Below are 17956 nucleotides of genomic sequence, written 5' to 3' on the forward strand. Positions count from 1 at the left end.
ATAGAAGTTAAAATATGAAAATACATTTCCCATTTAAACATAAACCTTAATATGTATCGATAACGCACATCCACAAAGCGTTTACACATGAAACATATGGGAAAATATGTCGGCAAACTTCAAAAACTATTTTATCCTCAAACTCACAGACATATCACGCCATAATTGAGAAAACTGACAAAATATACGTTCTAAAGTTTTTCAACGTTGAATTGCGTCATTGTTAATAAAAGGGACTTTTTCGTTCAAATGGGAGTACCTTTAATTTCAGTTGTTCAGTTTCTTCATTAAAAAAAAGGCATGATTAATTGTATAAATTACCCCAAAAAAATGAAGAGGGAGAAAAAAAGTTGGTGCAACTGGGTTTTAAGACTAGGACCTCTAGAGTTAAAGGCCACACCAATAATCGATTTGTCATACCCATGTGTGTTAGAAGCTGCAGGTAAATTTAGACGATTCACGTTCTACAAGCAATTGTCACTAAAGCAGCAAAGTCATTCCATCGATTATCAATTCAAATTTCCTTCTTGCAGCAAACAAATGTTCATTAACAGAACGATTGTTTGAGTTGTTATGACGGCAGTTATTTGTTTACCATCTGTATACACCCATGTTTTGTTTTGAATCTGCGAGGACAAACTGTGAGCGGCACCCTATAAGTTGAATACTTACAAACTTACTAACGAAGAAGATCAATACATCCAGAATTTTAGACATTTGTTTTATATTTATTACTTTATAAAATTTGATCCCTCTTGTAATTCATCGATGTTGACGTTCTATTTCCAAGTAATTATTAAATATTGTAGTATATATTATTCGATTTATAAGAATCTGTACATGTCGCGCTGTGTAGTTGTATTTATTGTCAAAGTTTAGTTGTCTTTATGTAAGGCAAATGCGAACATCATTAATGTGTCTTCAACTATTATTTATTTTACATTCACAATATAAAAGGACGTGGCTTAATGATATAGTATTGAAAATATACAAATAGAATTTCCTATCTTCTGAATAGAGCGGAGACATTTAAACACCTGTACGAACATACTACGTGCGCACATGTTGGTCATAATCAGAACAATAGCGCACAATGAGAGTGGTGTTTCTATACGTTGATATAAGCGTAAACAGATCAACGTAACCTAATAGATTTTACTCAATTTAACAACTTTATCTTAAAATTTTTAGTGACTAAAGGGTTAATAAAGTCACTTTGTTTTCTATGAAAATATGTATATGACCGTAATCTAACAAACACTAAGACATATCGATGTGTGTTATGATCAACGTTAAAGATTGTCGTAGTGCTATAAAACATATTGTAGTTTCGATTCTCAATATAAATTTACACACACGAAAATCAACCATCCAATATATGAACACTCAAATCAATCATTTAATTATGGCGCACATAAAACAACTATATATTTGTTTGCTTTTATATAAATATGAATTGTCTTATTATTATCACTCCAAATGTATATTATCGAACTACTATAAGACGTAAGAATTTTAATTGCTTTCTAATGCACCAATCGCAGAACAAATAAAATGACCAATACAAGCATCTCTAAATATAAAATATATCAGACAGGATATGATATGGTTTAAATATTTTAACAAATCATGCTGGTCCCTTCTTCTCTCTGTATTTCATCGTCGACACTGCTAAACGTAATCATTTCGGGGTCTTGTGTTTGTATTAGTGTTAATTTCTGTTTTTGTTATCCAGCGGTAATTATTTTTTGTTGATCGATTTGTTGTACTCTTTAAGCAAACTAAACGTTGTTATAAAATGCGATAATTCTTATGACTTCTAGTAATTAATTTCACTACATATGAAATATACACGTTTGCCATGCTGATGATTTGTATTATTTTACTTATATTTCGAGCAGGTAAATATTGACCTGACGTCTAACATAAGCGTGATTCCAATAAATGCAGGACATCGGCTGTTTTAATGATATTATACAATCCACAGAAAATGATATAAATCATCTGTCAATTGTAACTTCAAACATTGCCTTGCCTTTTCTCGTACATTAACATGTTGGATAATTTTCCTAGATAGATGACAGTTTACGTTGGAAACTTTCTAATGCGATTACACGTCTCTTACCCACCGTTATCATGTCCGCCGTAATAAGAGTGGAAGGAGTTTGAGAATACAACTTGTTTTCAAAAACATCAGACAACGCATGTGTTTATATTAAATACACGGGTTGAAATATTTATAAATAGGTGCAAATATGATTACTGTTTAAGTGCTTTTTCAAGAACTTCAGAAACCATAATAGCAAAATAATTGGACAAGAATAAATTGAATTATATACTATAACTGATTCTTTTAAAATCACAAAACTCGAAAATATACCACCAAATCACTGAAATATTAGCGTTCAAATTCAAAGAACTACATTAAAAAAACGTTCGAGCCTAACGTCCGGCCAGTATGTACTTTCACTGCTTTTCATGACGTGTCCGACAACGTTGCATTAAATACAACGTGTTTTACTGAGCAATAGTCTGTCGAAAAAACGCGTGACTACGTCCGTTGGACAAACGGCAATTATATTCTACTTTGTTTTATATAACACAAACATTAATAATATAATTTTTCGTTGCTACCGATTTCCTGATGACAAGTTTAACCAAGCTTGTATATTACTTTTCACTGGTTATTGATAGAAATGGGAAATGGGTTTGACAATTTATTGCGCGATTTCTCGTAATTGAAGTGAAGTTTTATCATTAATGATGATGATATGGGTTCTTTCATTCGTGCACATTTTATTTATTTTTATAATGATAATTAAATGTCATGTTCCCGTTAACGTTAACAGTGTTTTCTTCAAAACATATCATGATGAAATGCGCATATATTAATAAAAAGACATATATAATTATTTATATATGGCGAGGGAGATAAATATAGATATATATATATATATATATATATATATATATATATATATATATATATATATATATATATATATATATATATATATATATATATATATTTATTTATTTATTTATTTATTTATTTATTTATGGCATAGTAATTTTACAGCAATGAACCGATTTAAGCAATGATTGCATGACATAACCAATGGATGTTGGTGTAACAAGCGTGCATATAGAATAGAATAGAATTTTAAAAGGAGCCTAAAACCCGATGGTATTTGTCAGAAACATGTAATTATTTTCTACCGATTGTGCATAAAACCCGATGGGAGTTCTCACAAACTTGTTAATATTTGCCATTGAATGTGCATAAAACAGGTTTTCTAATATTTGTTTTTAACGAATTGTTATGTTCGCAAACGCTATTGCCCCACAGAGACAACTATAGTCCTACATAATGCTTAAACGCTGAAAGGAAATGGCAAGGGAAATTCATGTAATGATATCGAAGGTCAACTATAACCTGTCATGCCATGCTATTAAACAGATTGTTCTATAACAAATTATACGGACGATGCGTTTGTGTTGATTTGACGCATATATGCTTGATTGACTTTTCAATGGATTTTACAATAGCTTATAGTTATCTTAGCAAAAATAGAACAACGTATTACATGCCGTCCCTTTACACAGTTCGAATCTCTTTGATTTGTGTGTATTTTAATATAAACCAAACATGAATGATGTCTAATCGGTGTATTGATAATTATACTCATGGAATAATAAAATCAATATTTGTCTGAAGTGGATTCAGGCATGTCAATATGGTCTACCCAACGACACAACATTAAGGAGTCACGTATTAAATAAGCATCGTTTAAACCGTTAGAAACGCTATTTTGCAGCCTCTCACCAAGGCGCACACTACCCTTATGCGTCAATCATTTATATTTAAACAATCTGATCCGCGCATATTTTAAACCAACTGGATCGGCATTGAATAATTTCCACATGTATATATGTCGAATGGCACATGAGACAATTTCTTTCTATCAAATAAGATGTTTAATGAAATAGCACTGAATGAATAAATATATATTATTTTATCATACGTAGCAGATAAATACCCACACATGAGGTTGACATCTATGAATGTGCGCAGAATCAAATATCTTCAAAACAGATTACGTCAGTATTAATATTAATATCACAAATATGGCGTATACAACACATTCCAAATAAGAAACGAAACTCTGTTAACAAAGGACATTAAACTTCTAGGAAATGACCAATAATAATACAACAGATATATCAAAACCATTATCAAGGGAGAAACGGAAAAGGATAACTGAGGGTTGAACATGTGTGTTTATATTATATTTATATGAATGTTAACAAGGCTTATAGTTGTACAAAACGTAGTTTTGTATTCCTTAAACCTATGGAAGTGAAATAAATGAAAACACAGCCGGTAGAGATTGCATTCAACATTTCGTTTAGAGTCATTCGCGGTTGAAAACGCCAGCTTGGTGCTAGACAGCAAATACCTTTCAATTATTGATTGCAATAACTGCCGAGTCTAAGCGATGTCATTTCATCTTAACTATACAGATGGTTTACAACCTTTTTCGAGCGTAACGATGTTTTGGTTTATGATGTTTGAAGTAATGTACTTCACGCACATCACACTTTGCGTTAAGCTAGACAAGTTGTGTACGAAAATGCAAACTTTAAGTGTGTGATTATAAGTTAGATATGGTTTGCCAAAAATGGAAACGCATAGCAACTTACCAATACTAACTAAAATAGGTAATGTTCAATTTGCGCATGTTCTTATTTTCATCTGATTTATATGCAGTTATTCACATAATAGCGTCATTTGTGGACAAAGATTGAAAAAAAGAACCAATATATACAGTCTAAGAGTTCAAATGCAACGTCTTTGTCCTTATATACATCTACGTTTCACTTGACGAGCATAATTTTAGCACACGGTAACATGTTTATTACCATTTAGATGTATGGTAATTTAGTACCTGTATAGTAAGTTGATTGTGTCCACACATTTTAATAAAAAATGACTTTTATAACAGAATTATATTTTATCGCTGCTGTGAACCAGCTTTTTTCGTTATAAAATGTCAATAAATAGTATCAATATGTGAATTTCTCACTAATAGCCCTAGCCATTAAAAAAAATAGAAGCACTGAAATAGTAAGCAGTACCTTTAATAACCACTGAATCAATTTCTCTGTATTCCTTCGTTTGTTTTTCTGCGTAAAAACGAATTTGATTAGTTTGTTTAACATGTTCAATCTTCTTGCATCATATAATTGCATTGTGCTGATTGAATCTTTGCTAACGCGTTAAAAAAAATTAACCCAGTGTCAATGTCGCCAATGACCTTATTATCGCAGCATATTAAACTACAACCTTGATATACATTTTTTCGGACATTTTTTGCAGGTCTTAATTCGATACCACAAAAACAGACAAACGATGTAGTATTTAAACAATGGGTTTATCAGAAGCATGTACCTGCGTTTAATATGCAACAACAAGGTTACAGATGTCTCTACGACAAGAATTGTTTTTGAACCATTTACTCAACATGGACAACAACACCATCTGTTTTTCATCAAACTTGAACGCTGACAGCATAATTGGATGGAAAATCCTTTATCACATGCAATAATTCCAAACATCAACATTAATTGATTGATATATTGTAACCATATAATTAACAAGAATATAAGCTTACACAAGTATTGACAACGCGTTTGCAAACAGATAAAGATGCATTTTAACGGATTTTGTAATTGTTTCGTAAATGTTGATTTTACGTGAATTTCGTTTTTGCACTTGATTTAAGCGACATTTTTTCTTGTATTTTAATGACTTTGACACGCTTTGTCGAGTAAATTATGAAAGCTAAAGTATTTTGTATAACTTAACACGTGGTTTGCGACTCATGTATTGCGCAATAAAGCTGTAGGTACGACTTGTATTTGTGCAAATCCCACTCTTTTGTTTATTAATGAAATCCTTATGGATGACAAACTAGCATTGATACTTTCACTCACTCAAATGTGTTTTGTACAATTGAGAAAATAACAATTTTGCATTTAAATATCGGGAAATTTAAACTTGCATTGTTTATATCCGATACGAACGACTATATGAATTATCCTCTATTTACAAACGGGAAAACAATATAATTATAATTGATTTTGTGGTTTATTTTTGTTTTATAAATTGTTTTCACCATATATTATTTCACCACGAATGTTTCTTAGGGAGACCTTAAACAGGTTCAATTGCTTTTCTCTGATCGATTCAACACAATGCCCCAAGTTATAATGATTGTTTTATGTTTAAGTTTCAATTGTATCATTTATACATGTTTGTATAAACGAGCGGGCACCTGCTTAAAATACAAGATAACTAAATGTAAATATGGATTTCTCTCCAATAGTGTATATACATGTATACATTGTAATATAAACACATGTATAGAACATGTGTGATATATATCCAATATTGGGTAATTTCATATTGTAGAAATGTATCTGAGAGATGTGTAATTAAGTCAAATTATTTCTGGCTTAGTATGGCTTATTTCGAAATACCCAATGTGAGGGTATTGAACACTGAACTTTTTAGCTCCAGTGATTTGATGACAATCATCGGGACGACGAACTATTGGTTACCCATATTACTAATACGTAGCGGAACATAATCTCGATTCTATGTAAATAACGACTTCATTTATTAACATCAAACAAATATTGCAAGTGACGTCTAACTAGGCGTTGTTAAAAACAACGAATCTATCATGCTAATAAATTCAAAATTGCGTCAACATGCACCATGTGTGTAGACTTCATTATAATGATTTCACAATATTGTTTAACTGTGCTGCATGATCATGGTTAGTTACAAGTTTGATAGAAAGCGCGCGCATTTTATTGAATATTTTGTTGAAATTTCTGGAACAACTTTCAAAACATGAGGCTCAAAAACACAAATGTTCATTTGTTTTCGAAAGTCGTTGTAAGTTGTAAAATATTACTTTAAAAGGTTGCGTCAATTATATTTTGATTGTCTACAAATCTATATATTTCGTGTGAAATGTCATTTATAAGTCTTTGTACCATTGAAATACAAATGCGTTAATATTTGTGTCAATGCTTTAATAAACCGCGCATTGGGGAAAAGCAATTACACCCTAGTTTTAAAAATCGCGATGAAGGCAAGGTGGTATGATTTTCATATACGTGGTATGATGTAAACAATATTAAGCATTATTTTGCAAATTGGTTAGCTTACACACTAACATGGCGAATAAAGGTATAAAACACATACAATACACATGTTTCTTCAAGCGACTATAACTAGCACAATCTGTCATTGACAATAACATCAAATTATACGTTAATATCTCAACTTTTACTGACGTTAAGAATGCTCAGAATATATGTCTATTCACTTAATTGTATTTCTTTCGCTTTTGTATTGTTTTCGTATAAATAATCATTTTATCGTAAACCTCGTATTAAATGGCAAATGTTTTTACTGCTCAAGTGAACATGTGCAAATAATTTGAAAGTTACAAGTACAACTATTGCTTATCATTACACATCGGCCTTTTAAGTCGACGAGTAACAGCGAGAAAATCCGTAGCGTAGAACATTATCAATCTATTCTTCATATTTACTTTGAGAATAATACAGACTTTTATCATACCATCGCATTGATATCTGCCTGATATAACATTGCCTGATATATTTTTTATATCATGGTCAACAGGAAGTTCCTATATCAGTCAATGTTTGGAGTTACGTGGGATTAGCAATAAAGTCAAATATTTCTATCAACATGCATCAGGTTCAACAAAAACAAACAATTAGATACCAAGAACGTACATATTTTATTCTAGTTTAAAGTCATAAATCACAAAAACGTTTATTTAAAAAAAAATCACAACAGCCCGCACTACAGAAGTTAAAGACGTCATCAATGGGACAATAAATCTTAAATATCGATATAGTCATTGCACTCGCAGGTGTTGCACATAAAGTCAAAACAAATGCTAACTGTATGCTAATCCTCAACTATTTACACAAAAGATTTAACACGCTTATGTCAATATTGATACCATCATCAAAATGCAATACACATCGGCAAGCCTCGCCGTTATATTATTCTAAGCCTCGCCTGATATATTATAAAACGATGGGACAGTAACCTGTTATTCTCTATTTACACAAATTAAATTAAATTAAGTCAGGCAGGACAGAAACCTATATCAATAGTTCGAGTGTATGATGGTCAAAAGCGCAATAAAATATAGATATCATACATAAACTGATAACACATAACATTGGTTCAAACACTATTATACATTATGGTCATTGGTTTGCGTTGCCACGGAATAAAACTTTTATTCTTGAATCAATTAAATTCCTAAAGCTCAAAATATCACTCGCAGATATAGTTGTAAACACATGTTTGTATTTTGAAATGTTCAGCTAATCATCGATAAAAAAATGAAATGATTGAATAAAGCAATTAGCCGCAAGCGCAATTGTTTGGCCCCCGCAACCCATATTGCGGAACGGAAAACGTAACTGGTTGTTTACGTATGAAGTATTAAGCAACTGTTGTTGTGATGTCAGCCTAGTCCAGTCAATCACAGATATATCCGATTATGAAATAAGTATGAAAGTAACTATAGACAACACATTCATGAATGTGATTTGTATGCACCATAACACCACGATTCGTGTCTACATCAATACGATGAGTTTGTTTTTATATCACTTGATATCTGTCTACTTATAAATGCATTCACAATAGATTTGAAATAGTGTGTTATTGTAAATACTAAATGAAGATTGCTGTTTCATTCAAATTGAAAAACAAACAATATTCTGATTCAATTCAAATAGGATAAAAAGACTATAATTCAATTTTATTACTAAACATTAGCAATTCAAACATTCTGAGATGGAAATGAATTTAAAAAAAAAAACGTACCATCATCGCTTATCGTTAAGTTAATAACTTTTGTGACGCACGATCAAAATAATGATCTGTTATAACGATAGTACATGCCTACAGAAGGATTATCCGATTCTGTGAATTGTCACATTTGTATATGCGCAATTTCCTTATTTTCAGTTTGTTTCTAATAACGTATAGTCAGTAAGATGGCTTAATAACGATATTATGCACGGGTTATTCGACTGTAAGACATTCCGTGTAAGTAGTTGACAATTTAGCTTTTAAAACTTGTTGTTTTCGCGTACAGGAAAATGGCGGAGGAGGACGTTGCACAAGAAAATTCAATATTGAAAATTCGTCAACAGCTATTAAAAGTTATTGCATGCGCGTCGACAAAAGCGAGATGCTTACTTAGACTTATAAGAAGAAGCTTTAAAATTGCTTAAAAAATATGAAAATACATTAAAATAAAGACAATGCGTTCGAGCTCTACGGCAGGGCCAATGTTGACCACTGAATATATATTAAATCAAATGAATACAAGACCTATAGAAAATCAAAGCCTCTGCCAGTTCGATTAAAGACAATATTTCCCTAATTACGTCAATGTCAAACGGGTAGCCTTCGTAGCGGGAGCCAGTTTAGACCCTAGGGGCATTGGTAGATCACACTTTAAAGATTTTCTTAATGATGCTACATAGCTAATATAAAAGTTATGACAAGACGAATTGTTTGTTTTATGTTATTTGTTTTTTTGTTGTGGTTTAGTTTAAACCTATTTATTTTAGCTCGATTGCATCGAAAGCCCTAGGCTTATATAAACGCTCTCGAGTCCGTTTCCTGGGCCTAGAACCAGTACTTGGTGTCTTTGGGGGAGATCTTAAGAAAGCTCCCACGACGGGGATCGAACCCGTGACCTCCCGGTCGCTAGGCGGACACCGTATCCACTACACCACAGCGACCTTTTAAACATAACTGTTGTGGTTTGTTTGTACATATTAATGATTTACAGGTTTCCATAAGGTTGGGCCAGTTTTGACTAGTTCTTGGTCTATTTTGTTTTGCTCTAAGACTGCGGCCAAATGGCTCATTCATTTGAAACAATATGTATCGCACATCATTAAGTTTTGGCTAAATCCATTTAAACTTCCGTATCTTTTATTTTTAAATCTTAGCGTTAAAAGCTTTTACATTTTAATAAACTTATTTTTTACTCGTATCTTAACGTACAGAATTAGCTCTCAAAATCCGAGTTAATTCTCTAATTTTAGACATACGTTTCTAACGCAAAATGTTTTCTTACAAAAGACAATAACAATTATAGCATAACATGGGTGATATGAAGGTTTTTAAAAGTTTTTAGGTATGCATTTCAGCTCTATGTGTACAGGTTTTGATCGTATAAACGTTTAGATAAGAACATTAATTTCTTTACAAATATAGCTTTTGTAGTATAATTATTTCCTTTATTAAATCTAGACTACCAGAACTATAATTGTTTAAATTCGATGTGTACATCTATATATATATGTTAACTCCACAAAATGTTAGTGTCTTCCTTTTAAATGGCATATTTCATTAGATACAAACATAAATATTTACATAATTATAAGCAATTGGAATATTCAAATTATTTATTTAAGTTCTTATTGAAACATAACTACCATTTACTTTATTTGTCATTTATTTAAATTGACATCGCTTTTTTAAGTATAGTTTGCGGCAACAGACTTCTCAGTGTTAAAATAAACAAAAATTGAAGAAAAATTTAAAAATGTGCAATTGAAATAAATACATCATTTTGTACATACCACAATCTTTTTAAGTACATTAGCTTTATCTTAAATGTTCATAATAAGACAACAAATCTAACCTAACGTTATTCCGATAATACCCTAAACATCGTATTTGTTCTGTGAATTAACGACCATATGCAGCAAGAGCGTTTTCCAATGGAACCTAAACAAGCTAATTACCTTTCATTTTCTGAAGAAGAATTTTTTTAGGAATTCGTCAAGGAAATGAAAAAACAATAGATGCATGTTACATTATGTTCATGTCAGATGCCGAACGCATAAAGATCGTAATTATGTGAGCAATTACAACGTAAAAAAGCAATTCTCACGTGGCGTTTCCTGAACAATTGTCTTGATAAACATGCGCAGAATACTCGTGACACATTTGTGCTTTTATAATGTCTCCATTGTTTGTCATGCTGAGAGAGAAATAGCTTGCGTGACATCAAGCAATAAACATAAATAATGTCGGCAACATTTGCTGCGAGTACAGTTGATATCTAGAGCGAATATGAACACTCACTAAAAGCTTATCACGTTCTTTCTGATATTGCTGGAATCAAGTTCCTGGATAAAAATTGTATATACATATATATACCTATGTTTTTTGATTCTACCATCTTGACTTTTTAAGATTGTAAGGTTATTGTCCCTATTGAAGTTTCGGGCTAAATATGACTATCACTGCTTATAGCATTAAACAAATAAATAAATATTTGATGGTTATGTAATAAGTCTAACAAAGAACGTTAATCGTTGGATTATCATTATTTTATCAATCTAACAGGCTGATCTGAACGACGATTTTTGTCGAAACATGTAGTTTTGCCCTTGATTTTAATGACCAAATTTCGTGTGTTGAAATTTACTTTTCAAATCAGGAAAATGATGGGATGTAAGTGATGTTATTCGTCTGCATTTGTGTTCCCGATCATACACATTCTATTCTCGTGGCACAGACAGCATTCAGAAAGTCAACATTATTCTGTACACAATAATTTATATAATTAAGAGAATAATTTTGACAATACAGTTTTGCAAAGCGTAAAATTGTAACTTTCGCCGGTACTAAGAAAAACATGAATCGACTATAATGTGCATATTATAATGCGTAAATCAGTTCGACTAGTACTTGATTGTGTTTTACCAATACCCATGTGATTATGTTCTGTACAAACAAATCAGTTAAGTTTGGTATCATCATGGTCATTAACAATATCTAAAGTGAAAGAAGTAAACAGTAATTCCCATATTGTTTATTTTCGAAATTCTTTAAATGCTTCATCCCCTACCTTTACCTTTGCTTTTGATAATTTGACACTTTACCAAAGAAGCTAAAATGAGATTAAAATCGGTATCACTCGTTTATTTTTTATTGCAAAGTTTGGTACACACGGTAGGCGGAGGTTCCATATGAGTGAGTCTTGAGTCCATTTTTTCTCTCTTTTCTTTCACATTGTTCTCTTGAATACAGACACGCGGAACGTGTTTACATCCACTTCTTGCGATTTTATTGCGTTAAATATATTAAAATTAAAATCATCAATTTTTTTTTATTTTGAATATAAGTACGTAAGTTAAAACAGCAAAACTAATTCTTTTAAAAGTGTTATTTTACCATGAGTTCAATCCCACTGTCAAGTTATGGTTGACGTCAATTCCTTATTCTACGTTCCAACAATAAATCGTTCCAATCAAGTCAATTAAGTTTTACTTTTGAACCAAATTCAAACATAATTGAATAGATTGCTGACAAACACGTGAGTTTTATTTTCTTTCGTTTGAACTGATGCAATTTTAAATTTCATACGAGTTAATGTCTAGTAAACGGGGTTTCAAACCATACATATGTCTTTTACATATGACTTGCTTCCAATAAGGAGTTTAATGTCATATAAATGGGTGTGTATTGATTTGATTTCTGGTTTAAAATATGTATTGTCAATGTGGCGCTATGTCTTCATTTGTAGACGTTTGCTAGTTATGTTCGTTTGTTTGCTACCGGAATTGTAATTCCTCTTGTTTTTACTATATCATTTATGTCTACGTTGAAATACCATGGGTATTTTTGCTGAATGACGTGGCTGTAAGACATTGAACAAAAATCAGAAACAAAGACTGAAACAGGGTACATTATTACCTGAGTACTTCGTACGTCCGATCTTACTTACTTAACTCGCTTATTCGATAGGTGGTATCAACATGTTTATTAGACCAAGTATGTGGTCATCCCTTTCTCTCTGCGGATATTATCAGCCTCGTTGAATTTACGTCAGTAACATTTTCTTTCCAACACATCTGAGAAACTAGAAAGCGTGGTTTCAGGAAGTGCATCCATTATTTATAAAAGTTGATTTAAGGCTAAACACCGGGTATATTTGATGTGAATGTCAAGATTAAATGAAACGGCGATGAAACTGCGTGTGTGTTTGTTGTTGTTTTTTCATGTAATATAGACTGTTATGAGAGTCAGTCAAATAATTTTAAAGGAGACATAGCAACGAATTTTTATTTAATAGCTTTTTCTAGCATACACGTTATAACAGGAGTAAATAAAGCGAATTTGTTTTTTTATATCATTTATAAGACGTCATTTAATGTTTCGCAAATAATATTGAACGCGTTTTATCTTAAAGGGAATAACACGCTAAACAGGGAGTAAACATGTGACATATGTCAATATAAAAGTATTTTGTACGGGGTTTGATAACTATGATGTTTGAGCTACTTATGTCTACTTGTATAAGTTTTCAAAAACAAAATCTGCACCTTTTAAATGTTTGTGGCATAACTTGATAAATTATTTAGGTATGTTGTAATGGTGAAATTAAGATCGAATATAAAAATAAGTATTCGTAAAATTTTAAGAAATACATTGATGCTGTTTTTAGGTGCATTAATGTGAAAAAAGTAAAGAGCAAATATGTTTTATTGATTCTATTTTTATTTTTTCCATTCTAGATGTAATATCTATTCTTTATAAATCAGCGTTTGTTCTCTTGTTGTATATGTAATATTAACGTGTGTGTATGACGTACCTAATTCAGTTAAGATTGGCCACAAACTTTTTGTTTGAATGTTATATTGGCAATTATCTCAATTATATAGAATGCCATTGTACGTTTCGATCACATAATAATGTTGGAATGTTTTACAATCTCAATACTGATAAACATGCGTTATGTTTTTTTTTTGGATTTTATTAGATCAGATCAGACGATCGGAATAATGGGGGGGGGTACAACCGAAAACGTGATTTGCACACGCACATTATAGGGGATATTGTTTTAAATTTAATTACAGGAATTTAAGCTTAAACAGCCAATCATATCAGCTATGATAATCTTAAGGAAGAGACAGAACGAGTCATGTAACGTCAGAAACACTGCATGTAACCATCATCCGGAGGCACAACTATAGACAAACAATATGTGGACGCAAACTTAGCAAATTTGTTACCAATGTAAAAAATTACCTTAAACAAAAACAATGTACGATTGTATGAATTTCTATTTCATTATAAAGCACGCAGTCAAAAATTGAAAAGTGGTAGTTTTATTGGTATCATAATATTGTATGCGAAGAAAAAAAAGAAATGAAAAACAGATACATACGGAATATTACGCTAGTCAATTGTTCCAAGAGTTTGTATTCAGTCGAGTGGCTTGTGTGATGACGTATCACACGAGAGGCGGAGCCTCGAGTGTGATGCGAAATAGCACAAGCCACGAGACTGAATACAAACTCTTGGAACAATTGACTAGCGTAATATTCCATTTATTATATACAGCAACTAACGAAAACAGTTAACAATTGTAATTTTTGCTTTAACAAAACATACAACACAATGATACAAACGGAACGCCGTAGTTTATATAACACGCGCATGAATACAGTTTATGCAAATTAGTCTAACGTGTACACATTTGAACAGGGGACACACAGGTTTTAATCTTCGCGTGTTGAAAGCACATGTTGTTGGATTTACCAGCTGGATTTATAATTCACCAACAGTTAATCGCTGTCACTTTCTACTATGCATATTCTCTTGCGTTTCTTCGATGGAGAGTGTGCATAGTAGTTGTTGATGGTTACGTTACACCGGAATAATTGTGCACCTTGGAGATTTGTGTTATCGTGGGAATCATCAATGGCGGCGTTGGATGTGTTTTTGTTGCTGCTTGACATAGATGTGTTTCGCACCGATGCCGGATGACAGAACCATAGGTAGGCCTAGGGTTAAGTTGCATAATTTGTTGTTGGTCAGGATTTTCTGATAATATGTCGGACATGGCTGCTTGCATTTCGAGAGAAGCCTTTGCGTAATTGTTAACACTTTGCACATTTTTGTGTCCAGTTAGCTGTTGAATTGTTGTTGGAGCAACCCCATTATGCAAGAGAGTCGTACAGGTTGTTTTTCGGGCACTGTGATTTGTCTTCCGACCTGTGAGATCGCCCCTCTCGGCCATCGTTCTCATTATTGACCTCAAGGAGTTTTCACCCATGGGCTGACATTTATACCACTTGTTGGACCCATCATGTCGACTATAGTTTATACACAAGTAGAAAGGGGCATCATCACGCAGAGCTTCTTTCGGTCTGTGATGAGCAAACTCCTTGTACGCTTCAACAGGGCATGAATCTTTGTTTGTATGAGCAAACTGCTTAGGTGGAAAGGCCCTTTGATCCGACTTGGTTTCCGATGTACGTGTTTTGGTCAACCGTTCATTGTATTCAATGTATTCTCTTCCTTGATCAGTTTTTTTCAGTTTGATGTCGCCCCATCTAAGGTTGTGACTTTCAGTTCCACCACGAATGCCGAACAATGTTGAATTATTTAGCCAAACTTGATTCAACAGCTGTCTAGGGCTTTGAAGTCCAATTACTGCTTTTTGTTTTAAAATCCCTCTTTCTTCAGAGGTAATGGCTTCAGCAGCATGGGGCCTGTTTCCTTTTCCTTTTTGCTTCAGTTCCTTTCTTTTGGAAGCCAAAACCTTTCGAGAAGTTTCAAACTCTCTGTCATCCAAAATGCTGTGGGAATATTTATTTTCCCTTAAATATCTGGAAAAAATCACATTTAAACATTTGATTTTCATTCTTTTTTTTTTTAAACTTGACCCATGTACAGAATTATTTGATTTTTTTTAACTGGATATAATTTGAAAATTATGGGCATTATTTACATTTTGTTCGAGATATTATTTTTTTAAACCGTTAATATCATTGTGCAGTTAATATTCATTTTACATATTGTTTTGTTTAATAACTTTTATACATTTATTTGCCACTTAATTAAATTCTATTTTCATAGATGTGTGCAATAACCAATCAGGTTAACGTAACAACTATAAAGCATAATTACACAGCTATAACATTTCATGCTGTTTAAATATTTTAATTAAATCACTTTATGTTGGATGTAGTAAATTAACTCAACAGCAAGGTCGACATGTTTTAATGTTTTATGGATAGGGTGTCCGTCTAGCCACTGGGAGGTGATGGGTTCGATCACCATCGTGCAAGCGTTCTTAAGATCTCTCACAAAGACACATAGTAATGGTTCTAAGCCCAGAAAATGGACTCGAGAGTGTTTATATAAGCCTTAGGCTTTCGATGGACTCAAGCTTAAATATATAGGTTAAAACTATCTCTACAGCAGTGAGTAATACAGTACTACAACAACATTGCATGATCATCACTGAAATACTATTTTGATTCAATGTTGATTGTTTATACACTGAGCACTTTATTCTACTATGTTTTTGGTGTATAAATATGAATTTCTTTTACAAACCGGTCAATGCCTCGATGGTAGCTTGTGAGTGTGTCAGGCTCATACTCAGACCCGTCGGCTTTACGAATGGACAGGAGGAATGAACCTATGTAGTTGTCAAGTTCAGTGGTCATGATGTCACAGACAGATCTTGTTTCATTGCGTGGTGGTTCTGATAGCCAGCGTTGGAAATGGCGCATACATAATTCAGTTTTGCGGCTAGTGTTCACATTTTTCATACTTTGAACAAAATTTGTCTTTTCATCTTCTGTTACATGTACAAATGTTGGTTGTTTACGTGTTTCACCTTGAGCATGACTATTTAAATTCATCTGTTCCATTTGATTTCTTTGGTCTTGTGAACTTAAATCTATATTTTGATGCAGATCAGACTTACTTTCATTGGGCAGCTGGACACCTGCTTCTAAAAGAGTGGACACTGCACTTGTTTCAGTATTTTCAGTGCTACTGACATTTTCATTCTCTCCAGAATTATGAACAGCCGTTTCAAATAGTTCATTTTCAAAAAAAACTATCGTCAATTAAGTCAAATAAACCGATCGATGACCATTCCGCTATGTCCATGGTCGAAAATTCGGCCATATTTACTCTCTGGTCAAACTGCAGACGACGTATCTAATAATACTACACAGGGGGCTTTCCTATTTTCGTCACGCGTAGTGTGACGTCATTAAATGGGTCGAAGATTTAACAAGGGGGGTTTCCTATATTCGGTGCGCATAATGTGACGTCATTAAATGGGTCAAAAAAGTAGTCCGGCTTCTAAAAATAGTAGTATGGTAATACGGAATTGGAAACAGCGAGTAGCGTAATACGGGATTTTTTATTTCAACGATTGATACAACCTGTATTTTGTTAAAAGCATTCAACAGGTATATAATAAATGCTTGTACAAATAGTGTTCACAATATAACTGGGTACTTGCTGTTGTATAATAATTAAAAACATGTACATATAAACCTAAACATACCGATGCTATATATTCCAAGCGTGTTATCTTTGTTACCAGGTGTAGATTTCGAATTATTAAAAACATGTACATATAAACCTAAACATACCGATGCTATATATTCCAAGCTTGTTATCTTTGTTACAAGGTGTGATTTCGAAAGGGTGTTTAAACTCAATTATTATTAAAGAAACATTTACGGATGCATAAAGTTTAGTACAAAAGGAAAGTGATCAAATAATTTACAACTGAACTTAAACGAGTATTTATGCATAGATACATATAATGCCAACACACGAATAAAACTAAATGATTTCTTCATTTTTGCCTTTTTCATAGAATGAAATGTTTACATCTGAGAGTGAGATTGCCTTCAATTGATTCAGTTGTGTGATACACATACGGATGAACACAAATGTTTTATTGATACGTTTCAGATTGTGAGATATGTTCCATTTTAAACCTAATATCTACAGACACGTAATCGCCAATTCTCT

At 32.5% G+C, this 17956-nt stretch overlaps 1 protein-coding gene across 1 annotated transcript; it reads right to left on the reverse strand.

Moving 5' to 3' along the window:
• Positions 1-14807: 14807 nt before the first annotated feature.
• Positions 14808-17398, reverse strand: LOC127840505 (uncharacterized protein KIAA1958-like). The gene is made up of 2 exons (XM_052368922.1): positions 16511-17398; positions 14808-15777 (listed from the first exon to the last, which is right to left on the reverse strand). The coding sequence occupies exons 1-2, from the start codon at positions 16828-16830 to the stop codon at positions 14808-14810; spliced, it is 1290 nt and encodes a 429-aa protein (XP_052224882.1). The 5' UTR covers positions 16831-17398.
• Between the last annotated feature and the right edge of the window lie 558 nt (positions 17399-17956).

This window comes from Dreissena polymorpha, chromosome 8 (genome assembly GCF_020536995.1).
Source record: "Dreissena polymorpha isolate Duluth1 chromosome 8, UMN_Dpol_1.0, whole genome shotgun sequence".
NCBI classification, from domain to species: domain Eukaryota; kingdom Metazoa; phylum Mollusca; class Bivalvia; order Myida; family Dreissenidae; genus Dreissena; species Dreissena polymorpha.